At 40.3% G+C, this 23,767-nt stretch overlaps 1 protein-coding gene across 1 annotated transcript in view; it reads left to right on the top strand.

Annotated features, from left to right (window-relative positions):
- The window catches only part of FSTL4 (follistatin like 4), a 1,347,217-nt gene that overhangs the window by 1,072,132 nt on the left and 251,318 nt on the right, over positions 1-23,767 (top strand). The window contains exon 6 of the mRNA XM_078653328.1: positions 22,499-22,619. Coding sequence (XP_078509454.1) covers positions 22,499-22,619 — 121 coding nt within the window. The remainder of the gene's footprint in view (positions 1-22,498; positions 22,620-23,767) is intronic.

Here is a 23,767-nt window from a genome sequence, read left to right as displayed (position 1 = left end):
ACATAAATGCATTTTGAAAATATCAAATATACGGAAAACAGTCACATGTAATGTATGCACTCAAGCTGTAGAATAATGCTAAAGTAATCACACATATCTATACAATATAACTAACATGTATATGAGAATTTACACATGAAATGGCTCTTAATACAGAAAAAAGGTTCGAGACCATTTCATCACAGAATAAAAATAATTATGAACATACCAGTGGGCAGCTAATGTCTATAAGCTATCTAAAATTAGAAATTTTAGTTCTCTAAGAATAGTTCTTACTTTAAGCGGAAGATAGTGTCCCGAAAAATATGCAAAAATATTTTGGGGCTGCTGAAAAAAGTTGCTGTCCGTGAACTGGAGGGAAAATTGTTCATGGTATTTTGTTTTTCAAGTTGAAGGCCAAAATCAGGGAACGCCGTGTACGAGCTTGCTCAAAAGTCTCTATTTCTGCTCTGGAGAGAACATCATATCATTTAGACTCTCGAAAAAGTTGTCAACAGCTTCCTGGGAGAGTTCCACTAACTCGGAAATAGGTGTAACCATGCAATCGTGCGCATGATTGTCTCCATTGACATTCTGATTAATGTCGCTGACAGAAGGTCGTACCTGATCGATGCTGCTTTCATCTTGAACTTCACTACCCCTTAATCGTAGTGGTGAAGCTTCCACGAATGCCGTCATCAGGATTGGTAGCCTTTGAGGGCAGCACAAAGCATGAGCCTTTATCGGACTCAACAATGTTTCTGCATCCATTGGCGCATCCGATTGTAGCGTCAGACAGGTGTCTAACACGCATTCTTCTCCGCATAGCATGCACCTTAATACAGGTAAAACACATCGATGCCACATGGGTCGAAATGATAGAAACCAAGTCATGTTCAGGTCTCTAAGCCGGGATAGTCCCAGGATTTTTGATATCCGGTCCCGGTATCCAATGGCTAGGATTGTTTCTTCCCTTGTCGCAGGTGTTTTGTCTGTGACATGGTTTGCCATAACGAAATATAAGGACTAAGAATAGGATTCCTGCAATTAGTCCTAAAATGAGGGGAAGTCCGCCAAAAATCGAATGGACGAAATCTGGAAAAATACCCAGTATGGCTTTGAATGGTGTTAATGCCATCGAAAATACCGTCTTAAATACTTTTGAGACTCCACTGGTATCAGAAATATTTAAGATTTCATTCAGGATTTCTGCGAAATGTATGGGGGAATTAGTCGATAACAATGAATGTATCTCTGCAGTCGTCCTTGCGACTAGGAGATCATACGTTTCTTTTGATGACGTGAGCCTTGTCGGCGTCTGAAGAAGCACTGTTTTCATTCTGCTTAAAGTATCTATTCGAATAGAAGTAATTTTCAAGTTGGGCCATGCCCTTGCCTCCCTGTCTGGAAGGGAGCTGGGGAACAATAAGCGTCCACAGCACTTGACCTTCGCAGTCGTAGTTACGAGATAAGGAGTCCCGGGCATAAGACTACAGCATCTGCGGTCCACAATTAGAATGTAACTCCCATTATAGAGTCTTTGAAAGAATGGTTCTATCTCTGTAGCAGGTGTGCCTAGCTGGTGACATGAAAGGTTATTTGAGTTCCCTTCACAGGCTCCATGCACACTAATTCCGTTACACAGAAGTGTACCGCTTAGTGACATTGCACAATTATTGCCACTAAGAAACACTTTCTGTCCTTTATTACTGACACATGCATGTGAATAGGGCAAGTCCCATGATGTTTTAATGTACCCTTTTCCCAATTTTTCGTACATGCCAGCCTGTATATATTTTTGGCAGTATTGAAACCTGAAGGTTGAGATTGGAATATTAATTATCCCATGTATTATCCATTCACTGACAGGTCGTTCTGACATTGTCACTGGTAATCTTTCGAGTTTCTCAATGCTCAGGATTGTATAATCAGCACCCTTCTGGGCCATACTGATTTGTTTATCAGTAAGGTTAAAGATATTGAAAAGTGACGTTGTGTTGATTAAACGCCAAGGCACATAGCCTGAACGCAGATTTTGTAACGTCCAGCCAAGCTGTACAATAGAACGCAATTGAGACTGACCGTGTTGTAACAACAGTAAGTCTTGCGATATTATGTCGATTGCTGAAGACACAATGCTGTCCAGAGAAAAAATTCTGGAGGACAGAGTCATTAACCCATTGTCCACTACAGAAAGTGATTTTTCCAAATTAATACGGTCAATTTCTCGTATCCTTTCTGCTGTCTCAATTTGAGTAACCTTCCAGGCCTCATTGTATGCTGCATATACAGAGGCTGCTATGAAACGCTTTTGACGCTGTTTGCGTGGTCCCATAGTGAAATCACGCAAGTCAGCACCATCAGTAAGTAAAGTTAGGTGTTGCTTAATTTCTGCCAGTGTGGAAGTTTGTAGCCATTGAAGGCATAATTTGCCCACACTGTAGGTGGTTATTATCCCTGGGTGATGTCTTTGGGGATATCTAGGGTCTGGCCTGGTCATTTTGAACCCCTGTGTTTTGTTCAGGAATCTGTCTTGACAGTAATTAGTATCTGTGGGCCAGATCAACCACTGTTTCCAATCTGGATGTGTTCTGTTTTGGTTTAATACATAGTTTATGTCTATCTCCTCATCTGTAGAGCTATTGCTGTTCATTGATGGTCTTGGAATAGACGGTTTATTTAAGTCTTTGATTTTTGCTAAGCCAAGACAGGTAGTTTGTTGAACAGTGTCATTTAAAAATATAATTTGTTCTGGGATCATACAGGCTCTAAACAAAGATTCTATACCCTGTACTTGCCATTCTTTTGTGCCCCAAACACTTTTCAATTCAACATTTTTGTCCCAATAATCAAAACCAAAAGTATTCATTTGTTCAAAGAATGAGTCTGAATATATCAATTTTGTGTTGGTTATCATGGTCTTTGTCCCTGTCTTATTTGACAATTTGAAATAAAATGTTTCAGCATTACTTATGTTAAAACCTGAAAAGTATGAATATTTGTCGTAAACGGTTCTTGAGCTTCCTTTTGGAGGGGTTGCACAATGTTCCCATTGATTATAATTTAAAACATTTCTAGGTTGTGCAGATCTATGTAAAAAATGGTTACCATAGTGGTTATAACAGTACATACTATCATAATTTGTAGAACCCTGCAAATAATCATGTTTGGTAAATTTAGCAGACATCACTAAGTCAGACATCATATTGTTTATACTTTCAAAGTCCCAATCATCAGCAAATGTGCTTGGTTTTACGAAGTCACTCAATGAGATTTTAATTTGGTGTGGATATTTCAGGATTTCAACCGGACCATAGATTTCGTAGTCAGTGTTGTCCCATGCTACCCCACCCGGTATAGGATTGGCTGTGAAGTTGACTGAAGAAAGTTCTCTTTTCTCGACGTGTGAAGATGTGTGTGGTTTGAGGATCAAGTTGATTTTCTGACTTGCTGTGTCCATTTTAGCATATTTTCCCTCAATGAAGCGTCCCAAAGTTAGTACCATGATGAGCCAAAGTATGAGGATAAATGCACCAAAACCCACCCAAAATTCAATCCATCGAGAAATCAGGTATGTTTCTTTCAGTTGTTTCAAAAGTTCTTTAGCTTTATCTTTAAAGGTTTTTGATGATGGCTGTGTTTTTGATTCAGTGAAGCCTTCGGAGGAATCATCAAAGTTTATGAAGTAGCCGGATGCAGTTCTGTCAATTGTTCCAATTGCTTCAGGATTACTGTTTCTTGCATAGTCGTTTGTTACTTCATTATAGGTTGGTGTGTCTCTGCTAAATGTTTTTATTTGGGTGTTCAGAGGTCTAAGTTCCATTGCATTTTTGCATAGTCCTTGTTGTTCTTCTGTAGGAGTTTCGAATGTGATTAGCCTCTTTGTTAGGACCTCTGTACTGGTAGCAAACCTTGGTGTTCTGCTACTTATGGGGAGTCCACTTGGCCTACTATTTGTTATCGGCCACATGATTGTGGTTTTACCAGGTCGATGGATACAACTCGGTTCTCCTTTTTACCAGCAAGCGGCGGTAGTACTACTGATCTTGTCCCGTTGACAGACAAGACAGGAACTGCTTTTCTGTAAGAAGGCCCAAATTCCTTCTTTACCGCGATCTTTTCTCTGACTAGATCCCCGACTTTTGGAATCCAGACAGGTCTTGCTGGGACAGGTGGTGGTTCTTCAGTGGTTGTTGGCTGCTGTTTGAACTTTATGTTGCTCAGGTCTTTTCTTGTTTCATTTAAGTCCTGTAAAATAGCCAAACGATCTTTGATATCAAAGCTTTTTTCCTTTACCACTGAAGTCTGACTGTCAAGGTCAGAGATTAACATCCTAGTTCCAAATAATAATTCGTACGGACTGAATCCCTTCAGAGAATTTCTTGGCAGGTTATTTAGACTACGTTGGACACTTATTAGATGTTTGACCCACCCAGCTCCCGAACCTAATATCCTTTCCGTTATAGATTGCTTTATGCCTTGGTTTTTTCTTTACACCATCCCGTATCCCTCAGGAAGGAAGTGAGAAGATTCCCGCTGTGCTATGCTCATTTGGCCATGTTTCCCCTCAGGCTGGAGGGCTCGAGTGAAAACAATGGTCAAACGTAGCATGCTCTTAGCGTATATGCCATTTAGACTCGCAAATCTTTGTATAACAGTCCAGACGTCAGCCGAGTGCTGGTGATCTACATTATAAGTGGAAACTAGCCTGTATATGTTAATCGCAAGCCTTGCTTTTTACTGTTGATTTTTTCTGGAGTGAAACGACACGGTATTACACCGTTTCTCTCACCACTGCGATTCCTGTTGCAGTTTGGGCACTTTTTTACAAACATGGTGTGATGCAGGCTCATGCCTGGCCACCAGTACCTTGATTGTAATTCTTCCAGAGAATCTTTTAGTTTGAGGGGTCTGAGACCCTCGCCCATATGTGCGTCTGCGATTAACAAGTTTCTCCTGTCCATGTTTGGAATCACTCTATCCCCCACTCCAGGGATTCGAGCAAAAGGGACGGAGTTTGCATCGATTATGTATGTATAATTGAGTGGATAGTTGATCGGTAGCGATGAGGAGTCGCCTCTTGATGACGTTTTCACTGCCAGCACTGTTTCACCGTCAATATACTTCACTGTACGCTTTTTTCGAGCTACGGAAGCCGATTTAGTTGCTACCGCTGTGGCTGTTTCAGCCAATGAATTCCCTGCAACGTGAACGCCATCACGCTGATGACTCAGTGAGTGTGTCACGTGAGTCTTTGGTAGTTCTTTTTGTAAAAGAGCTATTTGTTCCCAGAGCAGTTTCTGCTTTATTGTTGCACCTGTGTCATCTTTGTAACCGTTTTGAATCCATGTCTGCAAATCGTTGTTATATGATTTGACGCAGTAATATGAATCGGACACTATAAGTGTCGGGAATTCGCGATCCGCATTATCTAGCACCATTTTCAATGCTATTATTTCAGTCTGTTGTTCTGAATTAGTTTCTACTGAGTGTGTTTTTGTTAATAGAGGTCTTAGTTTACCTCCGCGCCACACTTCTTTTGTAATCTCACATGTGGGGTTGTATGCTTGTTCTCCCCAAACGGAGGGTTGAGCATGTCCGTCTGTATAGATTACACAAGCGTATTGTCGTAAGGGCAGAATGTCGACAGGCAGAGGGAATGTTCTTTCATATTCTAGATTTTTCAATTCCTTTAGTTCTGGATCAAAGTAGTAGTATACTTTGTCCGTTGTAATTGAATTCACCCATTGTATCCATTCCGGATTCAATGTTGTTGTTGGTAAATTACACGGTGTTGTTAATGCCTCAAAGGCTGATTCCGCCGTTCTGACTGTGATGTGTCTACCGTCCGCTTGATCTTTTTCTCTAGCTATTGCGGTTTGAACTGCATGAACAATGTTTTCTTTAATGCTGAATTTCTTTTCAGCTTCTGTGTACAAGTGTGATTTGAATGCAATTGGTACCTTTTCTCCCTCATTAGAGGTCAGGTATGTGAATCCGCATCTTCCTGGGATGACTCGAATCACAAGATTGCGTGTGTTATCACGTGTTTCTAATTTTGTTTTAATTAACATGTCTGTTTGTAAGGATCTCAAAATTTCTGTGTGTATTTGAGTCCAATTGGTTCTTTTAAAATCTGGTTTTATTAGATCATAAAGGGGTTTGACCCTTTCTGCGTAATTTGCAATGTATGTTCTTCCGAAATTTAGGAAGCCTAGAATTGACTGTAGGTTTTTTAGTGTTCTAGGTGCTTGGAGTACGGCACATTTCTCTAGGAAATTGTCAGCCAGGCTTTTGCCTTCACTTGATAATTCGTATCCTAAGAACAGGACTGTTAGATGGGCAATTCTGGATTTTTTAAAGTTGAATTTGTAACCCTCTGCTGCGAACCCAAGTATCATGGTGTTCACTCTCTTCAAGTGAGTATCCAAGTCATCATTTGTTAAGTATATGTCGTCGACATAAGATAATGCTTCGTCATCATATGTTTGTAGTAATTCTGTTACTCTCGCTGAGAATACTCCCGGGCTGTTCTTGTACCCCTGGGCTAACCGACAGAATTGTTTTTGAGTGCCATTTATTGAGAATGCAGACAAATATCTGCTCTCTGGTGCTATGTTTTGACAAAAGAATCCATTAGAGATGTCTAATGTTGTTTTGTATTTTTTGCGCACTATGTTATTCATTAGTGCAGCACTATGCGAGTTTTGCACTGCAAAAGTTTTGCAACATGAGTTAAGATGTCGGTAATCCAAAACTAGACGATATGAATTGTCTGGTTTGGAGACCGGAAACAAAGGGTTGTTCATTTGTGAGGTGCAAGTTTCAATCACCCCCTGGTATTCTAGCTGATCTAGGATTTCTTTTACCTGTTTTTTAGCTTCTTGCTTAATTGGGTACTGCCTTTGTGCAGTAGGTTGTGATTTTAACTGGATTTTGTGAGGAGGAGAGTCCTCATCCCATCCTACATGATTTTTATATAAAGCAGGAGCTTGAGCTACTGCCCACTTTCTGGCAAGTGTGTATTTTTTATGAATTGGGATATGATTTGAGAAGGCAGGCATAATTATTTCTTCGCCATGAGGGCACTCCCTGACAAACTCTGGTGGCCAGTCTTTTTCAGCTAGAAGGAAGTCATAGCCCTTGGAGAGATTATCCCAAAATAGTCCCCTTATTTTTCTAGTCTTATCCCCCTCTATACGTAAAGTTATTTCATATATTTTGTGAGGTTTGCTAACTCTGGTGTCTGCAGTTTCCACTTGAAGATATTCATTCGTGTCCACTGTCTCCAGATGATTCATAAGGACTTTGCGAGCTATGCTCACTTCTGCTGCGCTGTCTAGCATTGTCTGAGCCCATTCTCCGTTTTTCAGTTGTGTCCTCAGTATTCTCGGCATTGTTAACTACCTTGATACTGGCTACCTTCTTTTTTGGAAATTGTAATTTCTTTTTTAGCTGAGCAGGTTCCTTGTCTTTGGACTTGGCGTGCTCTTCTCTTTGTTCTGATCGTCCTCTTCTTTTCGATTTCTGCGAGGAAGTCTGAAAAGATTGAGAGGGACGTGTATCAATGTCTTGATATCTATCAGGCTTCTTTATATTATCCCTATTTCTAAGGTTATATCTTTTCCCAGAGGGGTCACTCTGGGGTGACCTGTGTCTTTGGTTCGGAGATTTTTCTCTTCGCCTAGGAGACCTTCCTCTGGACTGGAATTTCTTTTCTTTAGGATTGGATTGTTTGTTTCCATCCCAGCTCTTTTTTTGTGATGTTGAGTTATTATTAAAAAATATTTTTTCAGGACTTTCAATCAGTTGTGGTTTTACTGGTATTCCACCTAAACTATCTCTACCTAGTTCCTCATAGGATTTTTCTATGATTCTGGCAATTTCAGCTGGTTGGTCTGCTATATCTGTCTCTTTTAACCTCTGGCGGATCGCCACGTTTGCTGCTTCTCCCTTTATGTTGGCTAATAATATAGCCGAGACCTGCTTGAAGTCTTTTAGTAATTTCATACCAAGAGTTAAAGCGGGTTCTGGACCATATTCGTCTTGAATTTGTTTTAGCACATCTGGTATTACCGAAATGGATGGAACACCGTGCGTTTTTGTGTAGATGGAAGTAAAGACTGTACCCCAAGTGTCACAGTCCTCAATGTGTGGTGCGATTCCCATTGGAAGACAGATAGTCAGAATCCTGTGTTTTTCTAACGGGGTGGTGTCTGGAAACACAGCCTCTATTTGGGTGATTTTTTGTGCTAACCAGAATGGTATTTGTTCCCGTTTAGCTGGTACTTTACCTAGGCAGGATTGTATGTTCTGTGGTGTAATTTTATTTGTGTTCCCCTGGTGAGGGGTCAGCTGTGGAATTTTAATTGCTGGCTGAATTGTTGAAGTCCGCATCACATATTGGACTAATTGTCTATGTATCTTTATTAATTGTTTTAGTTGTACTAAAAGATCTGCTGCAGGCATTCTTTCGAACTCTGGATGTGGTGTGTATCCGGCTAGGACCGGCCACGTTGCTCCTGGTCTACCTAAAGGACCGAGCCTGGTGATGTGATTATTGTGTTTTAGGGCGCCATTAAATAAGAGCAGGTGCTCTTGAAATTTAAGTGGTACTTCCACCTCCTCGAAAGGAGTATACTCTTCAGGAGGTTCCTCTGTTTTGTAATAGTGGAAGTACTTTGTTACAGCATTTGCTGCTGGAAAATGTATCCATGAATAGTATACCTCTGTCTGCCGATATTCGTGTGCCTCAATTACGAATATGACTGTACCACCTCTAGGTGTCAGTCCATTTTCTATAAGTTTTAAGGTTATAGATTTCCTTTTGATGACCGGGATGAGTATTATATCCTGGTCTGCTTCTTGCAGTGCAGTATCAGCTGCTGCGAGTTCAGTTGCTAATCTAACTGCCTCTCTTTCATCATCACTGTCTACCATTTTACCGACAGGATGGTTACCTTGTTTGTTTGCAGATCAGGTTTCTTATGGAAACAAAGATTAGATGCACAATATTTTGGAACGGTTTATCCTTCAACGTTGACTAAACCAAGTACCATACACAGGAGTTTCCTCATGCGAGGTTTGGCGGATATTACCTTTCACCCACTCCAGATGTCTTTGGAGTATTATGGGAAAAAGGGGTCTGAGTGAGAAAGCACGACTGAGTTACTCTAAATGTCTTACGTTAGTTTTATCGCCCTTCCAAACGCGTTGGGCGCCATGTAGTGTAGTTCCTATTATCCCAATAGGCTCTGCGCATTGGAATAATACCTTCAATAGTATAGGCCTAGACCAGACGTTAACTAGGTCTACTACTGTCGATATTAGACTTAAAGTTTTGGGTTTGCCAGCTAGCTCAGAGTTCACTAGAAACTTTCTCGAATAGGCAAGGAGGAGTTGAACCTCCCTGGATAGACAAGAAGGGATTTAGTTTCTGACAACCATAGAACATGAAAACTTTGCTCTCCCCTAATCAAGAGTGTATCTCGAGAGTCGTGTGAACAAAAGGCAATTTATTTTACTCAGTCAGTACGTGCATTCTTAGTCTCATCAGATTGTAGAGAAAAGGAAGAGACGGGCGTGTTCAATAAAAGATGTTATTTATTGATCAGTCTCTTTTCTCATACAAGAGAAATGGATCGATATTATTGCAATACTTATGGTTAAGTAAAGTGCATACATTAAAAGCAGAAGTATAAAATAATACTGTAAAAACATTGATATGGTTTCAAAGCCATATGAAGGTTTAAAATGAATAAGATATATTACATACACATATACATTTGACTAATCGTACTCAACTGGTGTTTCTAACTACGCCTACCCCGTGTACCTGACCTAAGTCTAATGCGTGGGCGGGAATAGAAAGTTACAGTTTAAGTTAAGTTTGTTTTGCCAAGTGACTGACTAAAGAATTCTCTGTGAGGGGTTATTCAGTTCTGTACCTGGAATCTAGGATGGATGAGGGATGGTATCTCTCGTCTCTGGTCTCGATATCCCAGGCTGCCTGCGAGGGCTACCCGGAAGCGCCGGAGCTGGATTTCTCGGCAGGAGAAAGGCAGCGTCTCGTTCTCAGCGCGTCAGGAAGGCGGGGCTGCGCCAGCGGGGTCTGCTCTGCTCTGGGCTTCGGCAAGTCTGGCTGCTCCGATCTCGTCACCACCGCGTGTGTTTGCATAGGGCAATATCGGTAATATTTATACCTTTAAGGTGCCGAGATTGACGTAAGGATGGACATAGATACGTCAATAAGGATGTCATATGACCAGGTCGTTAGCACATTCTTTTGCTGAAGTTCTCGGTGAAATCAAAACAATGGCCGCAGGGTTTTTCCCAGGTTGTCATAGGTTTGATTTGTTTTGAGAACTCCGTATGCCTTATCAGGGGCTGGAGGAATATCGCTTGTCTAATTAGATGGCAAGCGTTATGACCTAATCAGATAACACGTTCCTGTGCCGTAGTGTGGCTTTATCAGATAACGGTTCCTGCATCATGGGGGTTTTCTGCCTCATGGGATGGCTGCTAGTTAACTTGTTAACCAGAATAGGGTCAGGAATAGGGGGATCGATACAGAACCTATAGGAATACATCACAGAACAAAAAGGGAAATGGCTTGGCCCTTCTTGTAAAACCACACGAGGAGACTGTATAGTGGTCAACTTTAGAAACCCAGGCTTGGTGAGATCTCTTTACAAAGGATGAACCCTGTAACGGTAACAAGATTTGGGCCCCTCCATTGAGATTCTTTTACCACCCATGCAATTCTTCGGTGGCAAATTCATCCAGCTGCAGGGTTGGCGTCCCCTGTCCATGGTCTCTTCTGTCCCTTTTGCCTGCTAGCAATCGTTTTCCCCACTCTCCGGACTGGCTGATAATGATTGATTGACCCCAGATAATAACAACGAGCCTGGAGGCTCGGAGCTAGAAATGGTGGATGAGGCTGCTATTGTTACCTATATTGAAGTGGCATTTGCTGAGAAATGGGTAGCAACCAGCAAACTATAGCAGATATTCAATTAGCAAGAGGGACTTTCTATGATCTCTTGGAATCTAGCTGGGATAAGTCCTAACAAATTAATCCCAAATGGACCTCATTTATAGGCAGTGGATAAAGTGTTTGTTAATCGTTATATTTCATAGAGTAACATAACATAACATGTGTATTTGTAAAACGCATGCTCAGCCATGGGCATCTTGGCGCTGTTACCCAGCTCAATTGTCCCCAGGGTGGAGGTGAAGCCCCCAAAGAAATCTGGACGGGTAGCCGGCGAGCTGCTGGTCTAGGCAAAAAATAACATTGCTTGTTTGCACACTGCACTGGTGATTCCCCTGATCTAATGGGGCTTCTGCTCAAATTTCCCTCTGAACTGGCTATGGCATTATTTAATGTCTATGCCAGATCTGTACCTGCTTGTAATGAATCACCTGTTCTGGCTTTACTGTATGAACACATATAAAGATATCAGTCACAAGTGAAAATAGTAGGTGCAGGAGATTGTAATGTATCTTTTGAGCCTTCATCATCTATTAATGTGCTAACTGAACAAGAAGACAAGCTATGGGAAATATGTTGCCTATCTGGCAAACCCCAATACCGATTGTCTAATACTGTGCTCCACTTGCTTCCAAAGTGGTGGGACTCAGGTCATTACATGGACGAACTTGCTCAGATCCGGGTAGATCATTAGCGCTTAAAAGGGGTGCCTGCTCAAGCATTATTGATTATGTTCTTTTTGATGTACATTTATGGGTATTGCTTAAACACATGAAGGTTGTAACTTGCACTGACAGTGACCATAATCCGTTGGTCACATCTTTAATAGGGGATGCCCCTAAATGAAGCTTAGCTACTCCTCATACTCTGGTCCTGGAGCCTATGTTATCTAACAGCTTTGGGAGAGTCTCCTGACCTCGAGTATTGTCAAACCCAGCGTGAAAGCAGATATCTACCAGTGGAATGTGTTCTGTTTGTCTGATTATGTTGGTACTTTTGCCACCACAGTCCCAATTTTAGATATTCATGAGCAACTCTTTAATAAGTTGCGGTGTATCTTTAACAAGAAAACCATGCACTCACAAGAACGAAGGACCCCAAACGGTTTAACGCAGAGTGTAAATCAACCAAAATAATGTTGAGAGTGTCTGTATAGGGGTGAAGGCATGTCAAAATATATGAATCGCGATCAAGGTATAAAACAGCACTTGCTAAAGAAAAGTGTGACTGGTAGGAAAGGAACTGGCAGGATCTGCTACAGGCTATTAAAACTAATGATAATAGCAGATTCTTTAAGCAAATAATCTCATATGGCATAAGATGTTGTCTTGTTGTTATACATGACTTTGAAAAGGCATGGGTGAAAGAGCCCAAAAAAAGCCTCCAAGAGAGTGGGGTATTGGTCTCATACTCAAAAAGTATCTTAGCCGGTCTGGGCAGACTCTTGGCGTAGTTTTGGGAGAAGTATATGTTGTGACCTGACCATGAAATACGTTTGAGATGCTAGGCAGTAGAAACGACCTGCATTAATTCAGTGTACTCCCAAAAAATTAAGATAATTCCTCTAGGCTTCTTGGAAGTGGTAAAAGCTGTGGGAGAATGGCCTAACCTCTGTGCCCGCTGAATGTTCAGTGGTGGCTCTGCTTCTAAATTTAATAGCTTAGATAAGAAGGATTTAAAGAAAGAAAGGGGATTCTTCCCTTCTGACCCTTCAGGGAGACCGTAAATTGGAAGGTTATTCCTTCTGTTGTGATTTTTGAAGTCTTTGACCAGTTTCTTTACGGAAACGACCTACGTCTGAAGAGAGTTCACTGTTTGAGAAGTTGCATTGAGATTAGTGATTTACTGCTCTGCAGTAGATAGCTGTTCTTCCATATGTGACCATCCGTTACTGAGAGTTTGCAGCTTGGCTTTGGTTTCCTCCCTATATGGGCCAAGGCCCTAATCTCTTCCAACAACAGATCCATTGAGACAGTAGGGAAAGGCTTTGTAAGGGATGCAGGGTCTTTTTTAAGTCCCTTTATTGATGGCTTATGAGGATTAGGCTGTGTTGACATGACGATCAAAGCAGAAGAAGCTGAGGTAGAACCTTTAGGTAAGGAAGATTCATCCACTGCAATATATGTTGAAAGCATAGGAGAGCGTTTGAACAATTTACCTGAAAAGGTGCTATGGAGTTGTTTATGAGTTAATCATCTGCCCATAAGCTGGATTTGCTGCCAGAATTGGTGGGAAAGCAGAGGGACGCAGGCGGGTAGCACTAAAAGTTAGCACAAGGCCACAAGAATCAGTGTAGACAACTGAGGGTAGAAGTCATATAGAAAGAAAAGTTTGTCGTATATATCCTCACATATTAGTCAAATAATAGCACAAAGTTAAACAATAGCCTCCATTGTGGGTATACGAAATTACCTCTGACTGGAAAGCGTGGTATTGTTTCCTTATGTAGGCCAGAAAGTAGTTTTGATGACGAGCGAGCACCTGCATTCACTGAATTCTGTTCCCAAAAATTTGTCAAAATGGCGGGGGCTTCTGAGGGAGTGATGCGCACAGTAGATATTAAATGAAGCACACCCTCCATAGTGCTAGAAAAGGTTGTGCCGCTTCTTCTGCACATTTCATCTCCTTATCTTACCTCGACAAGCAACTGTGACCCAGGAGGCGGCCACTGCATCACCGCCCCGAGCGCCCTCCCTCGTAGCCTCATGGAGATGCCGCCATCTTGACTGAGCGTCAAGCGGCGTCCACTCATATCAGTACTTAAATGGGCATCTTTTGAAAGTGTGAGATCTGAAGCTGGCACTTTTTATCCTTAATTAAACCAGGCAGGCTCTTGTATTTAAGCAATCTTGCACCAAATCGTGATTTTTAAACTATTAAAATAATTAGCTGGTAACGATACTGTAAAAAAAATAAGGTTTACGATGTGTGCGAGATTATGAATAATCACAATTTTTCCATTTTGGAATCTTTATTCTTAGTGAAAGATAACTACACCAGGTCAAGCAGCTTGAACTTTTGATCATCAAAAGTGTTCTTTGTATAAACTGTTCTGCCATTTGTTGCAAAATAAATAAATCTATGTTTATAATAAGTCAAAATAAATAAGAGTTAAGATGGTAGGAATGCAAGCTACTGCTAAAGTGTTATTCTGATTGTTGTTATTATTCATCAAAAAACAAATGAAAAAAATATATATATAAGGATACAAAATGACTAATGCTGAATTATGGCTCTGTAATATCATTGAGGTGAGAAGATAAGAACCCACTAGCTAGGCTTCTCCAACGAGTAGATCTTGAGTTACCTGTAGGTAGCTCGCCTATGTACAACCGAGCCTACTAAATTAGAATCTTTTTAGTTCAATTTATACATGTATACAGAGATTGTAAAGCAATTGAATTACCAAAATATATTTAAAGGCAATATTTGAGTGATAAATCATGCAGCGTTAATGATTACTTATAATATCACCTTAGTGGCAGGGACTTTACAGCAATGGCTGTTATGTAATATCCATGTAGAGGCATTCACCATTGACAATTTGACAATTTGATATTATTGCTGATGATCATGACGGATAAATTGAGGTAGTCACTGCTGGTAATCCTGTATGTGGTGGACTCTAATGTAATCTTGTCTGGTGAGGTCACTGTATAAAACTATTATCAGTAGCTTGGGGTGATTTTTATTGAACATTAGTGGCAGAAAAGCAGTAGAAAAGGATGGAGAACGCTGCTAACTAGACTGATAGCAGCTGGGCAGTACATTTTAAATGTATATTGGGTTGGTGGTATTGGAACAAAATATATATTAGGCAAAATTACAAAACACATAGCCAATAGCATGAATACTGATATAATCTGGATTTCTGGGAAGGTGGAAAACCTTCCCTGGAATCAACCGAGATTGGGACCACATGTGCATCATGTTTTTTAAACCTGTGTGAGGGAGAGCAGGCATCTGTGTTGCTATGTATTATAACCCCTTCAGCAAGATCCTCAACACCTGCCCTCCTCTTCCTCTGCTCCTACTTACATGCCCATTGTTGCTGCCAACTGCATTGGAATTGAGATTAGGCATGAGATCCTTATTTGCAATGCAGGAGACCGTCTGTTTCTTGTCTCTGTAGTGCTAGAGATATAATAGGAATACTTTATTTGGGTTGGTCCTGCCAAACGTAGCTGACCCAAAACTAAGTGGCAATGTCACTTGACAATTGATCATATTTGCAGACCTCAGGCTATCATTAAAAGCCATAAATCCCACCCCCACCATGCACAGTTTTCTCATCAATAGTTTCATTACAATGATGCCATAGAAGATGTCATGACTGATGTAATATGTGGTCAAGTGTAATGTAATATGTGGGGTAATTAGCAGTGCATGGTAAGGGAAAAAGTTATAGTTACCTAAGGGCATGAGTTATAGTTATTTGAGATAACTATTACTTTAACTGCCAAATTTCTATTGCTTTGTGTGTGCATAATCTGAACCTAACTATAACGTCCCTGTAACTCTTGTTTTTTCAGTGAATTTCTATTGTGTTGAAAGTTTTTTCAAAACTATAGGGAATTTCTAGAGTTTTTTTCATGTACAGTAATATTTTGTTACCATACGTTAATCCAACCGTCACCAAGCATGGCCTTCAACAGTGCATGGCGGGGGTTAGCCACGGGGCCTGGCCTATGGTCAGGCCAGCAGCTAACGGCTCAAATGCAGCCAACCCCACGCTGCGCATGACCCTCAGCCATGAGCAGTGGGGGTTGTCCGCAATGCCCGCATACTAAACCAGCATATGTTAATTCAGCCACTGCCTCGAACGGCCTTGGCCAGGCCCTGCAGGCAACCTCTTGCATGCAGCCAACCTCACACTGGGCATCTTACATGGGTGTAGGGGTCTAAAGTGGTTCTATGGGTCATTGAGTGGATTTATCAGTGGCAATTAAGGTGTGTGAGATGGTGGGTGAGTGACTGTATTGGTGTGTGAGTGGGTGTATCAATATGTGAGTGGATGTGTGAGTGGTTGTGTGGGGGTTTGCGTGTTTCAGTGATTTAACTATATATGTGTAAGAGCGGGTGTGTGAGGGGCTGTTTGGGTCGGTGTGTGGCTGTTTAAGTGGCTGTATGGACATGTACGTGGCTGTGTGAGTGCTTGTTTGGGTATGTATGGGTGTGTGAATGGGTATATGGATGTGTGAATGGTGGGTGGTTGTGTGGTGGTGTGAAAGAGTGTGTGAGTGGGTCTGTGAGTAGGAGTATTTTTTTTAATTGAGTCTTGATCTGATGATCTGTCGCAGATTCACACAGAGGGCAATGTGTGAGTGTCTGTATGGGTGTGTGAGTTGGTTTATAAGTGCCTCTATTGGGTTGTGAGTGGGTGTGTGAGGGGTTCTCTGGGTTTCTGAGTGGGATGTATGGGTGTGTGAGAGGGTGTAGCAGTGACTGTATGGGTGTGAGAGTGTGTAGGTGGGCTTGTGAGTGGGTGGATTTTTTTTTAATTGGGGTCGGTATCCATGGTTCCATCATGGTTTCAAATGGAAGGTGCATGCTGAGCACTGCAGCAAATCTGCGGATCCTCACGCGCCCAAATCAAAAATGCATTTCACCAATTTTTTGCCCATGAGGCATCACTCACAGACCCCTTCCATTGGTCCCATGGGGTCAGGCTACCTCTACCGTGAGCCCTTCTATCAGTTTTAATTTAAGTCCCGATACTCAAAATGGTGGCTACAACTTTTGTCTCAGGTTGCATTGCTGTTGGCGCGTGGATCCTCAACTCTAGATGTACATCAATTTTTTTTCTTTCATAGCTCCAAAACTACTGAACAGATTTACACCAAATTACAAAAAGAACTCTTTCTGGACTACGATCAAGCGTTCCGCCATATTTGGTGTAAATCCATTCAGAGGTTCAGGCTGTAGTCGTGTCGAAAATCCCTATGGGTAATTGCTTGGGGAAAAGGCATTTTGGGAATCACCTTTTTCTCTGCCCCACTTGACAGCTCATCCTGAAACTTTCCAGACAGCTGAAGTGAGTGGCAAACTAGTTTTGAAAATTTTGTGGAGATTCATGAAAAGGCACTAAAGTTATCAGCAAAATAAAAAGTAGTTTCATATGGAAACTAGGTCCTAAATATAATTACCTACTAGCAACTGCCAGTAGATGATGTGTATGTATGTATATAAATATATATTATATGGGCGGAGACATTTTGACTCATAAGTATGCTGAGGAAATTGCCATGTATTGCACCTCATCAAAAGCCCGCTGTACATGAGGAAGTGCGTTTGCACGAAACGCGTCAGACATGACTGGAATAAGGCTAAGCACTCACCTTGTCTGAAAAGCAGTTTCTACATAAAAGTGTTGGTCATTGAACTTACCGGAGTGGGCTCCTCATTGCAGGCAAACTTTGTGATGGATTGTAGCGGCGCAGCCTGAGCCTCAAGGTAAGCCCGCTGTGCCTGCTGGCACAGTCCTGCTATTTCGTTAAACGGCGGAGTAGCGTTGGGAACCGGTTTTGCCTGATGGAGAAATGGCAATGTGATTTTCTGGCATGTGAAGTTGTTAACTCGCAACCCATTGAGGAAATTCTGATGTGACTAAGGTTCATGCACGGAGGCTCACTTGAGGAATAATGCTCAGCACTACATTATCCATCAGGCCTCAGGAAGGCCACAGCCACATGGGCGGAGACATTTTGACTCATAAGTATGATGAGGAAATTGCCGTGTATTGCACCTCATCAAAAGCCCGCTGTCCATGAGGAAGTGCGTTTGCACGAAACGCATCGGACATGACTGGAATAAGGCGAAGCACTCACCTTGTCTGAAAAGCAGTTTCTACATAAAAGTGTTGGTTATTGACCTTACCGGAGTGGGCTCCTCATTGCAGGCAAACTTTGTGATGGATTGTAGCGGCGCAGCCTGAGCCGCGAGGTAAGCCCCGCTGTGCCTGCTGGCACAGTCCTGGTATTTCGTCAAACGGCGGAGTGGCGTTGGGAACCAGTTTTGCCTGATGGAGAAATGGCAATGTGATTTTCTGGCATGTGAAGTTGTTAACTGGCAACCCACTGAGGAAATACAGATGTGACTAAGGTTCATGCACGGAGGCTCACTTGAGGAATAATGCTCAGCACTACATTATCCATCAGGCCTCAGGAAGGCCACAGCCACATGGGCGGAGACATTTTGACTCATAAGTATCCTGACGAAATTGCCGTGTATTGCACCTCATCAAAAGCCTGCTGTCCATGAGGAAGTGCATTTGCACGAAACGCGTCGGACATGACTGGAATAAGGCGAAGCACTCACCTTGTCTGAAAAGCAGTTTCTACATAAAAGTGTTGGTTTTTGAACTTACAAGAGTGGGCTCCTCATTGCAGGCAAACTTTGTGATGGATTGTAGCGGCGCATCCTGAGCCGCGAGGTAAGCCCTGCTGTGCCTGCTGGCACAGTCCTGCTATTTCGTCAAACGGCGGAGTGGCGTTGGGAACCGGTTTTGCCTGATGGAGAAATGGCAATGTGCTTTTCTGGCATGTGAAGTTGTTAACTTGCAACCCACTGAGGAAATACTGATGTCACTAAGGTTCATGCACGGAGGCTCACTTGAGGAATAATGCTCATCACTACATTATCCATCAGGCCTCAGGAAGGCCACACCCACATGGGCGGAGACATTTTGACTCATAAGTATGCTGAGGAAATTGCCGTGTATTGCACCTCATCAAAAGCCCGCTGTCCATGAGGAAGTGCGTTTGCACGAAATGCGTCGGACATGACTGGAATAAGGCGAAGCACTCACCTTGTCTGAAAAGCAGTTTCTACATAAAAGTGTTGGTTATTGAACTTACCGGAGTGGGCTCCTCATTGCAGGTAAACTTTGTGATGGATTGTAGCGGCGCAGCCTGAGCCGCGAGGTAAGCCCCGCTGTGCCTGCTGGCACAGTCCTGCTATTTCGTCAAACGGCGGAGTGGCGTTGGGAACCGGTTTTGCCTGATGGAGAAATGGCAATGTGCTTTTCTGGCATGTGAAGTTGTTAACTTGCAACCCACTGAGGAATTACTGATGTCACTAAGGTTCATGCACGGAGGCTCACTTGAGGAATGATGCTCATCACTACATTATACATCAGGCCTCAGGAAGGCCACACCCACATGGGCAGAGACATTTTGACTCATAAGTATGCTGAGGAAATTGCCGTGTATTGCACCTCATCAAAAGCCCGCTGTCCATGAGGAAGTGCGTTTGCACGAAATGCGGCGGACATGACTGGAATAAGGCGAAACACTCACCTTGTCTGAAAAGCAGTTTCTACATAAAAGTGTTGATTATTGAACTTACCGGAGTGGGCTCCTCATTGCAGGCAAACTTTGTGATGGATATATATATATATATATATATATATATATATATATATATATAATATAAAAGAAACACTCAAATTTGTCAAGAGCACAAGGCAATTCTTCAGAAACCGATAATGTGAGACTTAAAGGCAACTGTGCCCATTCACAAACTGCAATTTGCAGTACTTTTTTTTATTAGTATAGTAGTATAGTAGTACTACAAATTGGGGAATATTTATGACTAAAGGTGTGGATTTTGGGAGATGTAAGGAAGAGTCAAGGCTAGGGAGGGGTACAGGGAGGGGCATGCATTGCACACAAACATAAAAGAGTTAGCCCAATCCTATTAACAAACTGTACCTCTACAGTTACTAGTGCCAAAAGGGACCCAAAAAAGTAGTACATGTACTCCATTTCAGAGTTAAAGTAAGTTCAGCACCACACATAGCCATTCACAGGCACTGCAACAACATTCCTGAGAATAAAATGGGGTCTTAAAATAGACCCCTATAGGAAATCATCTTAAAATAATTAATTATTCTATTTTTATTTTATACATCACTTTACAGAATTATTAATAATTAATGAAAGATAACTATTTTTACTTTAAGTGGGATTCTTTTTGAAATTTAAACTACAGAAAATAATTATATTTTAAACTGAAAGCATTAATCAAGTAGTATTTGTTCTTTTGTTCTACTTTTAACATAAATATGTAAAAATGATTCACAAAAATATTTAACCTGAACACATTTTTACTAAGTTTTTCAAGTTTAAAAAGCATTTTTACTTTTCCCTTTTCCTTACTACAAAGACCCTCTGCAGTCTTGAGAACTCCCTATTGTAAATTGCCAATATATTTTACCTTAACGGAGAACTCTGTCACAAGATTCCGGGTCAGAGATCGACATTGTACTTTACAATAGGAAGATCTCCATCTCTGTGATGTGATCTGGAAAATGTGAAAAATGTGTTATGCTTGAAAAATATGAATGCTAATATTTTTGGGTTAAACATTAATGCAAATTATGTTTGAAGATTTGTTTTAAATGTAAAACAAAATGTAAAAGGTTCTACATCCCTAATAACATAATCGTATTAAATGTCTATTTATTCTACATATACTAAATGAAATAAAAATAATTTTCTTAAGTTTCAATAATAAAAAATTGTCAACTAAATTAAAAGATTTTTATTTCTTATTATTTACTAATTATGAACAGTGATTTACAGAATTCATTAAAATGTAAGTATATCTTAATAAAACCTAATGTGAAATAATTATTTTACACACAAAAAGGTTAGTGAAATGTGTTAGCATAATATACAAAATATTTAATTTTTGGATAGTTGTAACATTATATTATATTTATTTCTTAACTATTTTGTATATTTTATTTTATTCAACATTATTATGGGATTTCATTTTTATTTCCCATCTCCATTATTTCTAGCAGAGCATGTTGCAGTGTCAGAGGTTGGCCATATATGGCGCTGGACTTACTACTGCTCCTTTTTGCAGTAGTAACTTTAAACATGCAAATTTGACTCCTACCCCTTTTTTAGGAGTGAGTATGTGTAAGTCTAGATTTTGCAGTAATCTTAAACACAGATTTTAGGGCCAGCCGAAAGTAGTAAAGTTACTACAAATAGTAATATTAAGCTTACATATGTAAATTAATCACAAGTGTGTTACTTTTATGAATAGCCCCCCCAAATTATTAGTTTTTAAAAATATAAATAAAGGTGATATTCCAGGGATAAAACATGCTACATTGGTGAAAGCTTCTGATGCTCTACTCTTTTTTTTTGGATATGCTTTCTGCTATGGCTGGTATTTCATTACTCATGTGCATGCATTTCATATTTTGACATTTTTTTTATGATATTACCTTTGGAAACATGCCTGGTGCATTGGAGTGGTCATTATTATATTCATGTCCGATGTGGCCACTACAGTGATAATACCCGTTGGACGCTCTGTATGCTTTTGGTTAATCAGAGTAGATCTTATAAAAAAAGGAATAAGATTCATGATCTATAGGACGGTTAAAGTCCATTGAAAAGAGTAGCTCCTATTATAGAATAGGGTGAAGATTCATGATATATAGCAAGGTAAAGTCAGACAAGATATTGCATTCCCCAATACTTCTGAGAACATGTGCAATACATAGGGACAAATTTACTAAGCTTTAACACGAGTGTAATTCATGAAGGTGTAAGTCAGAGTCACACCTGGGAAATGCTGCAATGCACACCGGCATTCTTTAAATATGATTTGCAAAATTCCACGGCTACATACGTTCTATATGTGCATAATAGTTCTAAAACATATGTACCCAATAAACATGTAAATTCTGATTGGATATACAATATTGGAAGGAACCAAATGAGTGTTAGAGGAAAAGCTAGGAAATGAAATGGTAATAATGCATAATACTAACATTATGGATATTCAAATGCATCTTCTTGTGTATTTCTCACACTTATCAGTGGAGTTTAGTTACACTCACACAAATTCAGCACAAGATTTGGTGAAAGTGCACCATCAAGTGCAATTTTTGAGATTTGTGATATAAAGGGTGCCAATTTTCTACAGAAACAATTTAGAAAAAAACCCAATAGTAAATAAATTCAAATCCAACAAATCCTGTATCTCTACACATCATGTATGAAGTACATACATTACATAAGTAAACAGGGCTAAGGAAATAAGCATAGGTAACCATTGTATTTGAATGCCACAAATGTGTGTGCACATTGCAACATACTTAGTTTATATGAGAATGAATGTTCTTTAGATATCCATACAATGCACATACATAAATTATGCATACATCATTTGCTCCTCTCTATCCATAACATTATAAAAAGAACTCTTGAATTTATACCAACTCCGGAATGATACATGTGCATATTTCATATGTTGGTGATAATGCTATTACTCCCATGGATGCGTAATGAAATGTTAATGCGATTAGAATATATTAAAGATTATTCATAAAAGTACATGTATTCTAGAAAGATTAATTAGAAGTTTGATTATTAAGCAATCTACCCATATAGTTGGAATATGTACTCTCTTACTCTGGAATCATTTGAAAAATCTGCATGCATGACTTTTCATTACCGTTAGCTTTGATAATCACAACATGACGCTTTGTCTTCCATGCAGGATTTTGGAGAAGACGACTCCCTTTACATCACAAAAGTGACAACAATACATATGGGCAACTACTCATGTAATGCTTATGGATATGAAGACCTTTATCAGACCCACATCCTTCAGGTGAATGGTTAGTAAATGGCACATATGTCGCTCTGCTGCAAATCTTGCCAATAGGCACTTCCATATTTTAATATTGTACTCACAAAATCCTGAGTGAATGCACATGCTTCAAACTCTTCCTGTTGTCTATGATACAAGTATAACTGTTTAGCCAAGGGCCCATCCATCTTCTAACTGGTGCTCGGTCAGTAGCTGTCAAACCCCTACTGAGACCGTGCTAAATATGATAAATCAAGTATGCCAAATTATAGCCCATCTCACTATGTTCTAATAATAAACAATTGGACATCTGGTGCAGAGTGTTAATCAAGAATCACACTGGTTCTCAAATACAAGCAAGAAAATCAGGAACGATTCCTAACCTCATTGTTCCACTGTATCCAGTGCTACAGGAGCAACCGTTCTGAAAAGGTTTTCATGTCAGGAACAAGCTTGCATGTTGGACAATACTCACTACATCATTATGGAGGATTAGAAGCAATATCGCGAGTTCTTTAAGGTGGTAACACAGGTATTTGATGTCATAGTAGATAGAAGATGCGGAAGAGTACAGTTTTCTGTGTTTTAATTTTCTTCAACAGACTCTAGCACATTTACTGACATAAAAATAGGCAGTTGACATTAAACTGCAAAGCGGAAGATGATAGACAAAAAAGCTTTTCCATGAGAAAGAAGAGCTCTAGAACATTCTAGAACTGATAAGACAATTCAATTGGCATTAGTTACATTATTTTACTCAGACCTTCTGAACATGGGGCTCTTTCAAGCAGCAATACCAAACATCTGACCATGTGTTCTGTAAAGCATAAACCTAGTAAAAGTTGTGATTCCTATCTACACCATATCTTTCCTATCCGTTTGTGGCAAATTTAATTGATTTTCAAATCATAAAAGCAACCAAAATCTAAGACTTTCTTACACTTGCATGAGATATGAGATAACAGAGACAATGATCCACTTCATTAGTTTACACTTATTTTACTCAATCTTGTGCCACTTTCAGCATCTTTCGTTTATTGTGAAAATAGCACACAAAAGTAATAGTTATTGCAGCATGAGATGGTATTGTTGAAATAATCGTTTTATAACTGCTACAATAGCTTCAGATGTATCTATAATGCCCTGAAAACGCAAATGAAGTCTATATTTATAGTT

The sequence above is a fragment of the Lissotriton helveticus genome, chromosome 7 (assembly GCF_964261635.1).
Source record: "Lissotriton helveticus chromosome 7, aLisHel1.1, whole genome shotgun sequence".
NCBI classification, from domain to species: Eukaryota; Metazoa; Chordata; class Amphibia; order Caudata; family Salamandridae; genus Lissotriton; species Lissotriton helveticus.
The sequence above is the reverse complement of the archived record's forward strand: the minus strand, read 5'-3'. Positions and strand labels throughout refer to the sequence as shown.